General features: G+C 41.7%; 1 protein-coding gene across 2 annotated transcripts in view; it reads right to left on the minus strand.

The window, feature by feature from the left end:
- Nucleotides 1–10,301, minus strand: part of bmp1a (bone morphogenetic protein 1a) — a 30,084-nt gene that overhangs the window by 11,950 nt on the left and 7,833 nt on the right. For both annotated transcript variants that reach the window (XM_013909902.1, XM_005729402.2), the window contains exons 2-6: nucleotides 7,602–7,715; nucleotides 4,655–4,771; nucleotides 4,064–4,181; nucleotides 2,536–2,714; nucleotides 2,208–2,313 (exon numbers count right to left, since the gene is read on the minus strand). In XM_013909902.1, coding sequence (XP_013765356.1) covers nucleotides 2,208–2,313; nucleotides 2,536–2,714; nucleotides 4,064–4,181; nucleotides 4,655–4,771; nucleotides 7,602–7,715 — 634 coding nt within the window. The remainder of the gene's footprint in view (nucleotides 1–2,207; nucleotides 2,314–2,535; nucleotides 2,715–4,063; nucleotides 4,182–4,654; nucleotides 4,772–7,601; nucleotides 7,716–10,301) is intronic.

Below are 10,301 nucleotides of genomic sequence, written 5' to 3' on the forward strand. Positions count from 1 at the left end.
ATTTACTCCCCACTGTCTGTTTGTTGCGAGAGCATGGCAGCTATCTGGGAAGAGGCCACAACTCTTAGACTGTAACCTCGGGCATGGGAGAGCCAGTGGTGGGAAATATAAAAATATATGCATGTGCAAAGCTGAGGGAAGGGCTAACAGCTGGTTCTTATATCAGGCGGAGGTAGTAATGATTATAGTCTGCGCTTACTTGTTTTTTTTGCTTTAACTTTAGGTGCCCAGAGATCAATTTACACCCATACTGAGTGACTGAAGGCTGTCTGGTAGATGGAGGGACAGTTCTACACACTAAACTAGTATCATATCCCGCACATGACATTAGGAGATGGCCATGATATTCACATGCCTGCAAACCTGGGTTGTAACAGCTTTCAAAAATAATTTAACGTATACTGCCAAGTTGTCTTGAAGCCACTTGCAGTGAGTGTAGTGCTGCTTTTGTAATTACAATAATGAATCAGCAGCTGAAAGAGTCAAATACTCCTAGTTCCTCTATTCTGGCTTTGTAGTCATCCAGATGGTAAAAATACTTGAAATTAACCACAGTCCCTGATGACTAGGTCAAGAAACCAGGCTGACTTGTGTTAGTCATGTACCTTTTTTCCCCACCCGCCTTAGATGGATCCTTCATCCAACACTCTACCTTCCCAGTGATGTGCTAAGCAACAGCACAACATCTGGCAGGCCTTTCCGTAGAATACAACAGGGAGTGAAGAATGAGGTCAGCCGATGACAAATTTAAGTATCACTAAGAATACAAACAGTTCCTCTTTTACAAGCGCATGTTTTTCTAAGCAACAAGTTTCTGGAAGATTTAATGCCAAAATTTCAGCTGGTCCTCTGCAGTTCTTTGTACTGACGTTACTGTCCCAAGTCTATGACGCACAAATTTCAAATCATGTGACTATTTAGTTTGTAAAGCATTAAAAAGGAAAACATTTGCATTTTTTATCCTATGTAGATTATTTAGGGATTAAAAAAAATGCTGCTAGGTGTGTGAAGACATTCAGTTTGGAGGTAGTCATAACACCAAAGTGCTGTGAAGATGCCAAAATGTTCCACTCCAGAATATAGGTCTCTGCAGTAACCTTGGGTGACATCATTTGTCCCACCATGAAAATCTTTTCAAAGAACTCTTAGGACCATAATGAGGTGGTTTATGGATGAAACCCTTTACGAGAAGCTTCACACAACCTTGAAGGTGGTGTCCATAAATGCTGTTGTGATGAGGCAGGGCTACTGTTGCTGAGCTAGCTGTTTTATTGGGGCTGCTACTGCAGGAAAAAACAGCAGCAACCAAACAAAGGAGCCTTAATTTAAAACAGGCAGTGTGAAAGAGCGAGTATATCCCAGACAAACACTTTTACTACGCCTGCAAAAATTCACATCTCACTTTTCTTATTTAGAGTTACAATGTGTCTATTGTCATACGGCTAATCCGGCAAATGCCAAAATTAAAGCGAGAAGTGTAAATGATACCGTTTACAGGTAAACCCTATAAACAAAGACCACAGACCAGTCCAAAGAGACCCAGTCACGGTCTGAAATGGAACCTGGCATCCAAGTTCTTCTTAGTTTCCTCCATTTACCTGATATACGACTCCCAGTACACCAGCAGGTAACCTAACCTTGTCCAAATATCACTTAAAAATCATAGTACTACTTCTCCAGTTGACTTTAGGCTCAATGCAATGTGAGGATTTATTAATTTATTTCTTTTAAAATGTCATGCCAAAAGATATCGGGTAGAAATCGGTTTATTTTTGCACTTAGTGACAAAAGACACTAAATCAACAGCAAGCTTTGAAATTTTTTAGCAATTTCTTGTTAAGAACAAATATGCCACTGCTGTAGATTTCTGTAGATCAGGTTGCATGTGCTGGTCTGGTGTGTACATTTAATATAGAGTTTAATATGATGAGCTTGTACAGCTGCACTGATCTCTACTGGACTTTCTAGTAAAGAAGTAAATAAGTGTTTTTTTATTTATTTCTTCCTACAAGAATTGGGATTTGTGCCACATTACTGAGCGGCTGCTCGCAGACACAAACCTGGAGCATTACACACCAGTGCAGTCATGAAACATGGAAATGGAAAACGAGATGAGACCAAAGTTGGAAATGGTTCAGTCTGACTCGCTCTTAGACTAGTTCTCATGTCTGGGGCTTATGGAGTTGAACTTTGGGTTTGGCTCCTACCTGGAGAATGTATTCCTGGCGTAATGCATGATACTGTCAAAGTCATAGACTTCTCCTAAAGAGTCCACCTCTCCTGGCTCCATCTTCAAAAAGTTATATTCCTGTCCTGTAAAAGAGAAAAATTCAGACCGAACCCTTACGTCAGGCGTAAATATAGACTCTCAGGATTAGGTTCATGAAAACACTTCTGCAAGTTTGTGGCGTTTTATTCTTAGCTCAGAGTGTGTGAATAAATGTGTGACTCTTAATATTTTATCTAACTCTCTGTCTCAGTCTTTCACTTACACACATTATTGCTGGGGGATCTCGGAGAAACCTGAGGTCTTACCTGGTTGAATGTTGTCCCGGATAATGCTGACGTGATCATCTCGGTCGGGTCGTGTGTGTTCGTGCCAGAACCCAATAACATGACCTAATTCGTGCACCACAATGCCAAACTTGTCACAGTTTTTCCCTATGGATATGGCCTGGGGGCCCCCTCCGCGGCGACCCACATAGGAGCAACACCTATGAATCAGCAGGCAGACACACATGGAAACACAGGCAGGCAGTGTGTAAGTCAAAACACAGAGACTAGACTTTATGCTTCACTTCATTTAAAAAAAAGAAAGAAAAAAAGTAGTGAGTGGAAAAAAACGAGGTTAGCAAAGAGAGAAAAAGAAATGCATCTCTGACTCTATCTCAACATGCTGCTTATGTATATAATAAAACTAGAAAAGAAATCACCTCAGAATCTCTGCTCTGTTTTATAGTCGACACATACAGGAGTGACATTCATTCAGCTGTCTGCTAGTGGAAACGCTGAGAGTAACTGAGGAAGCTGGCTGCAGCGCTCCATCTCGATGTGACATGAAAGGTTGAGTGTGGGAGCCTGCAGGATGGGCACACACATAATGGCCCTGTGGGCCAGACAGCCGCTCTCTAATTACAGCGAGCCAAGTCAGGCTCTCCTGAGACACGCCTTGAACTTTGCACAGGACAGATGGGGGCCTGCTGAATATGCAGCAGAGTCAAGCGTTCCCACTGCTAACCGCTGCTGCCTGTGCGGATAATGTCATCGTTGTTGCTCCAGAGGCCAGCAACTGGGCTAAAAATGGCTTTTAACAGTTGGCTAGAAAAAGTTTCATGAGTTGCATCCTTTTTCCTGTTGGTACTGAATGATATAAATCAGCAGGAGGGGTACATTTGAGTAATGACATGATGGTATCCGGCTTGTGGACTAAATCTGAGAGGTTGATATGTTCCCTGGAAACCTCTTTAACAACTCTGACTTCCTTTTCTCAAAATCCTAAATGGATTTGCATTCTTCAACACCAAATGTTTTAATGAAAAACTGTTTCACGACAGCTTACAAAGAAAAGAAAAAAAGAGCCCTGCACATCCAAACAGGTTGTCAATAGTCGCTTAGCAACGAGAGCCACCACCAGCACTTCCCCTGCGTATCTGTTTAAAGAGAAATGCTGAGTGGACACCGAGCCCGACTTTCAGCAGAGTGCAGCAAACAGGCAAAGGAAGTCTCTCCCTCGTGCCCTGTCCTGCACACCGGGTATGATTTAAGCACTCAGTGACTGATGCAGTGTGATGATCAGGCACAGGAAATTCCTGCCCACCGAATGGTTTGCGCTTTAAGGGCTGGCAGGGGGGCAGAAAAACAAAACAAAACACCCAAACCCAAAACAATTCCTACTGACTGCAGAGAGACTGCAAGGAGAGGATGAACAATGGAGAAACTCTGCTGAGCAAGAAGCAAGGAAAAGCAGTAGGGCGCTAAATAATTAGCTGCAGACACTGAACAGAAACAGGCCATTGTTCAGCTCCTACTGTACACGTGGGAGCTTAAAACCCCACTGACTCACCCACATGGTCGGTAGGTGAAAACAATATAGCTTTCCTCAGTCGTCTTCTCAATAAAGGTCACACAGGTGTGCTTCTCCCAGTGCCGCATGGCTTGGCGGAATATAGCCCGCTGGCTGCCTGAAAGGGAAGTCGGAGAGGGTGAGAAAACGCACTCCAACAGCATTTCATGGAAGAATGGAGATGAATAGAAACACAGTGAACAGACGAGGCTTAAAAGTAAAGTCATACCAAGTTCAAAATGTGCCTTTCTCATCGTTAACCACCATCACACACACGCAATTTAAAGAGTCCCAAAATGTTATATTTATCATGTCAAGAATTCAAGATTTGGTTTGCTTTTTAATAAATTGCACAACTACAAGCATACAATTTTAAGGCGATGTAACAAGATCGCACAAGACCTCAGAAGTAAATATGGTTATTTCTAGAAGCAAAACACTATGAAGGGTACCACGTACTTTACTTTGCAGACATCTAGTATTGTTTTACAGATTATAGTTTACTGTGATTTGTGACTTTAAATGGGAATGAATGATGCTAATTATGTTTACCACATCTGGTCACACGTGAGCACATTACATGTTACTTACCACTAAAGTTTCCACTGATGACATAAGGGATGACGCCGTCGGGCCAAATGCGCTCCGGTCTGGATGTGGCAGCTCTTTTCCTGCGCCGTGCACCTTGCCTGCTTTGACTGTTTGAGCCTGAGGATTTGAACCAACCACGAGACAAAATAAAGATCACTCAGAGCATTCCTGGGTGAAAAAACCCCCCCAGCCGTTCCTCCAACATTGGCACAAAGAGATAACAAGCTATGCTTCTACTTAATAGATTCCATTTTTTTATTTGCAAAAACCAAAGGGCTTTCTTCAAGGCTTGAAGCCGGTTATATTAATGTTGGCTGGTTATTAAAAAACTAATTTAAGTAATTACATTAATTCCATCAAAGAGACAGTTCAAATAACACTGTACTTCTCGTTGTGCGCTGAATGGATTTTTATTAAAGCCGAGTCTTTTCTTCTTTCAAATTAATTTTAATGTCACTCATCCTCACATAAATGCCACCATACAGACTAAGCCCCCACCTAAACCTGGTTATTATTATTATTAAAGAAACATCCTTATGCGAACCTCAACTTTGATAAACTTGCAGAACAAGCATGAGCTCAAAGTGCATGTGATGAATAAGCCACAAGTGGATGTAGGCTTAGTCAGTCGATCTATTAAATGATGCATATTTGCAGAAATACAGATGGATGGCGATTTATCTGATGAAGCAGTTACTGCTGTGGTTTTAATTGGGATCTTGCATTCTACGTTAGGACACCAATTTAACTTGTAGAAACAACAAACAAAAGGTGCCAATGATTTATACGTAATTGAGCAAAAAAACAATTAAATTCCTGCAGCAAACACCATCAGGGTTTTTTTCTTGTATTTGTAACATCATCCAGAATTATTACCGTATTAATAATTCTGGATGATGTGACTCTCGATAATGTGGTGTGTTGCAACTTCACACAAAATCCCCTTTAAAAAAAAAGAAGAAAAAAAAAAGGAGAAGTGACTCCAAACATGAGGAAATCTGTAGGAGTGAAAACTTCAGCAGTCTGATGACCTTAAACTTCTGAGAAAGCCCATTAAACATATGCACCAAGTGAATTTAGTGGGTGCGCTGGGATGAAGTCATTTTTCTTACACAATCATATGTTTGTAAAGCTTAACAAAGAACTGTTGTACTGTCACATTATTCTTTTATTTGGCCAAATCATTTAATGTATTACAGAGAGCTGGGACAACGTCTACAGTTCCCAGATAAAGGCTCCAAAGCTGATTTCACTTAGTTTTTCATTTTGCAGCAAAGGTGTGTAAAATAAATGTGTCATCACTGTGATTTCTATTAACAAAAACCAGAAGAATCCATTTGATATAAGGCCGCTTGTCTAAACTTTATTTAAAAAAAATTGATGTAACACTTCTATTAGAAAACACCTATTAACACACTGACCTATGCGCTTTGTGGTTGAGGTACAAACAGACATCCCCTTCTTCCAAGGTGTACAATTATTAGAAACTTTATTGGGAAACGTCACCTGGGTGACCCCGATGAAGGCCTGAAGCTGCAAAAACAAGCGCTGGTTGTTGTTTCATAGCTATACTTGAAACGGTGCGGCTCGGCTCATCTTCTCTTAGTATATTTGATTAACACGCATGCCGTAGATTGCAGCACGCTTTTTAAATTTGCTGGAACAATGTGTTCTGTTGAATTTCAGTCCGCAGGACTAAATCTTAGCAGCCTGGCGAGATCAATTAGCACGTACACTTGTGCATGTGTTGTGGAAAAGGCTGATAACAGCCAAATCTGCTCAGCTAACTGATAAGAAGTCCTGGGGAGGCAAAAACTTGTGCGTGATGTGTTAATTAAAATAAAACGATTAAATCTTCCATGTTCGTCCGTATTTAGACGGGGAATGTTCTGGGTGGTGTTTTTTTTAGGTCAAGGCTTTAATCTGAAGATAAAGTACCCAAGACTTTTAACGTGACCTCTAAAGTGACATGATAATTGAGAAAAATGACATATCAAAGTTATCTTCACTGCCAATTAGGATCCACACCTGTGCAGGGTGAGCAGGTATTGATATGCGTGCAGCCCGAGGCGCCAAGCGTTTCTATGAATGACTGTTGATCAGGGTGGAAAACAGCCACCTTGTGCAATGCACAGTTGCACCGGCTGTGTTTTCCTATTTTGAGCTATACCTTTCCACTGCTTAACACTCGAATTTGCTGTGACTAAACTGCTCAAGCACACAGATAATTATTCAAAAGGTGAGGATGAACTTGCAACCTGCTTCTGATTCACGAGTCTCATCTTAATTCCCCACCTTGGGTCAAAATTTATACTAAAACTACTAAATACTAAAAATCAAACCAACACGGTGAATACTTTAAGCTGCTGGAAATGTATTCATAATCCCCCCCCCCGCAAAAAAAAAAAGTTTGCTTTTCTTGGCGCGCTTATTAACTCGAACAAACAGCACTGCTCAAGCACAGACAGATGTGGATATGCTTGTTGGTTCATGTTCGCTCAGAATTTACAGGATTGCGAAGTCCACTAGTCCCGGCTGACTCACAGCGGTTGATTAAATAGCACTTTTCACTGGAGAACATAAAACTGACAAAGCCCAGCAATCATTCTTAAACATGATGCTACAGGTGTAGCAACGTAATGATATCATCACAGTTGTAGGCATAAACATTTTGAAGAGGGCTCATTAAAAACACAAAGCTGCCTTCCGGCAGGTGCTGCTGGAGCCGACTCTCAGTTCGAGAGGTTGGAGCGGTTTTACGGCTGTAGTGTTGGGAGCACAACGTCTTTGTCTGCAATAATCACCCAACAATGTGGGAACCTTGTTCATTTCAGCTCTTTTGTTGCAAATTTAGACTAACAATATAATCTGCTTTGCCTTGGTGCTACAATAACGACATTTTACATCATACTGTAACCTCAGAGGTCTTTCTGTCTGTTGTTGTTACCTGTATTTGTGCGATTAACAACCTGGACGGTTCTCGCTGCCAGATCTATTATTCTGTCCACTTTAAAGAATCGCAGGTCTTCCTCATCCAGAGCAATGTCTCCCAGAAAGGCAGCTGAAAGAGACACACAGAGACAGCACATGTCAGACTATGTGTAAGGCGATCGCACAATATGAAGCATCCGTTTGCACTGTCCTGTAGCCTCAAGCTTTTCCTGCTGCTCAGACTGGGAAGTCCAGCCAAAACTCTTGAGCAAGTTTCTTAAGAAGAAACACACACACACACACACACACACACACACACACACACACACACACACACACACACACACACACTCTCCTTTCTGGACTCTGGCTCCGTTTACTCTCTTTATTGTGGAACCCAAGTAAAGTTGTGAAACAGAAGTGTGTCAGTTCAGATAACAGGAAGGCTGCCTTGCATTAACCCAGTTACAGGACAGAAAACAAAAACAACACACTGACTTGTGTAATGCATAGAGCATGAACTTGATAACCTACTGACATGATTTATGAAAACGAATCGAGTCCGGAAGGTAACATAACGTACTGTGCCGTGGCACACTTGGATAGTTAATGGAAGCTATCAAATATGCTACAATGAGACACCGACGCTGCCTTGACCGAGTAATATGGGGCACCTTGAACACGTAATAGCTCTTTAATGGGGCCAAGGAGAGAGAGAAATAACTAAACAGTCCCACTTAATGAAGAATGTCCTTTATTAGATTTTTTTTTTTTTTTTTTAAACTAAAAATCTCCCGTTGCTAGAAGTCCACTCTGCAGAAACTGGGTGCTTGGTTTTACGGGCTTTTAACACCAGCACGTTTCCGGAATTTATAGCCAGGCCTGCATGCAGGACTTGGGAGGGGATGGGGAGTGGAGTGGGGCCATTTCTAGAGAAGGCAAAGAGGCTGCACTGTAATCCATCGCTAACCAGGACATGACAACTTGAGAAGGAAGAGAGGAAGGCGGCACAAGAACAGGGAAGGCAGCTGTGGAGCAGAAAGAAAATGACAGCCTTCTGCATGCTTGTTTGGTGGGTTAGTGTGATGGAGGTAGAGACCAAACCCTCAGGGGCAAGAAGCCCAGAGGACCTTTAAAATGCAGAGTACATGGGAGTGATTTATAGCGGGTGTGTTTGTCAGAAGTTTTAGTCTGTGATCTTAAATCTGACACCCCAATGCAAGGTGTCCTTACCGCAGAACACACAAGAAATTAATTTTGTTTCATTCTGAGCTCAGGATATTTTTGGTTTCTTTAAATGCAACATGTACATTTGGCCAGATATGACAGTTTTTTCCCAGTATGTGTATAAAAGTTTTACTGAGGTCTGAGACAAGAGAGAAAGGGATGGAAAGCACAATAGAGACACAAAAGAAAACCCCTACTTGGCTCTGGCATTCAAAGGAGTATTATTGAAACAATCTGGAGCTGGCTCTGGTAGATGCAGGCTGTTTTGTTTTTTGTTTTTTTCTTTCTTACCCTGAAGGTCCTACAAGGATGCACAGCTGAATGACTTAATTAGAGGCTAATGGCACAATAGGAAAAGGCGTTTGTGACAGCTGGCATGGCAGGACACGCAAAAAAAATTCCAGAGGTCCTCTAATTTCTGCAAGTCAAAAAAAAACAAAAAAAAACAAACAACAAAAAAAAGAAACTGTCCAAATCTGAGACAAAACAGACCTCTCACAATCAGCACTCACGCTGACAGCCACTGCCAAAAACACTACTGTTAAGGGACAGCAACCAGATGTTGAGCAGTGCAAGACAAACAGATCTGACAACAAAAGGACTTTTTTCCCCACTTTTATCTTCGGATTATTCGATTCCCTGAACTAACCGAGTGCTGAAAAGAACAGACAATACTTAAACAACAAAATTCCAAGTTACATAAGACAACACAGACAATGTATAAAACACTACTGAAGCAGAAAAACTGGACAACACGTCCTTTCACGTGTAACGTTTCGGTATCTAACGTGAAAAGCAGCGATTTAAAAAAACAAACAAAAAATAAAAACGGGGTGCGGGCTTTCTCCCACCCCCTGCGCTCTCCGAGTCCCAATCATCCACAACTGTTCTGGAGACAGGCCGGTTAATCCGCAGTGTCATTGTTCTCAGACAACAGTGGAGAATGAAGTGAGCAAATGCACAGCCCGGTGGCATTATGAACTCATTTCCCCCAGGCGCAGCAGTCGTCCTGGAGACGCTGTTGCAGGTTTATGGAAAGACTCTCAGGGATTGTGAATTAATCCCCTTGTCTCCTGGCTTTAATTATCCACAGACACAGGGTTTTAGGATTCTTTTGTGTACAACTCTGGGCTGGGAATGAGGACAGGCTATGGAGAAAGGTGATAAACTTGCATGGAAACAGAGCGCTGACATGATGCAAAGTACAAACACAGTGAGATGGCAGGTTACAGCCAAATGAGTGCGGCAGATGGCAAGTGATCACCATGGAGTACAGTGCTGCATCTCTTTCCAAACATTTTTCATTACCTAATTGACAACAGCTGCAACTAGAATAATAATATTAATATCCATGCAGAATAGCTGGGTGAAGGCAGTGTGCGTTCTCTTCTCTTTTTGTGCAATAATCCATGCATCTTTTGCATAAGAATGCAACTTAAACACACATAAATACAGGACCGATCTTTAAATCAATGGACTGAAAAAAAAA

The sequence above is a fragment of the Pundamilia nyererei genome, unplaced genomic scaffold (assembly GCF_000239375.1).
Source record: "Pundamilia nyererei isolate P.nyererei 1_Seehausen unplaced genomic scaffold, PunNye1.0 scaffold00033, whole genome shotgun sequence".
NCBI lineage: Eukaryota > Metazoa > Chordata > Actinopteri > Cichliformes > Cichlidae > Pundamilia > Pundamilia nyererei.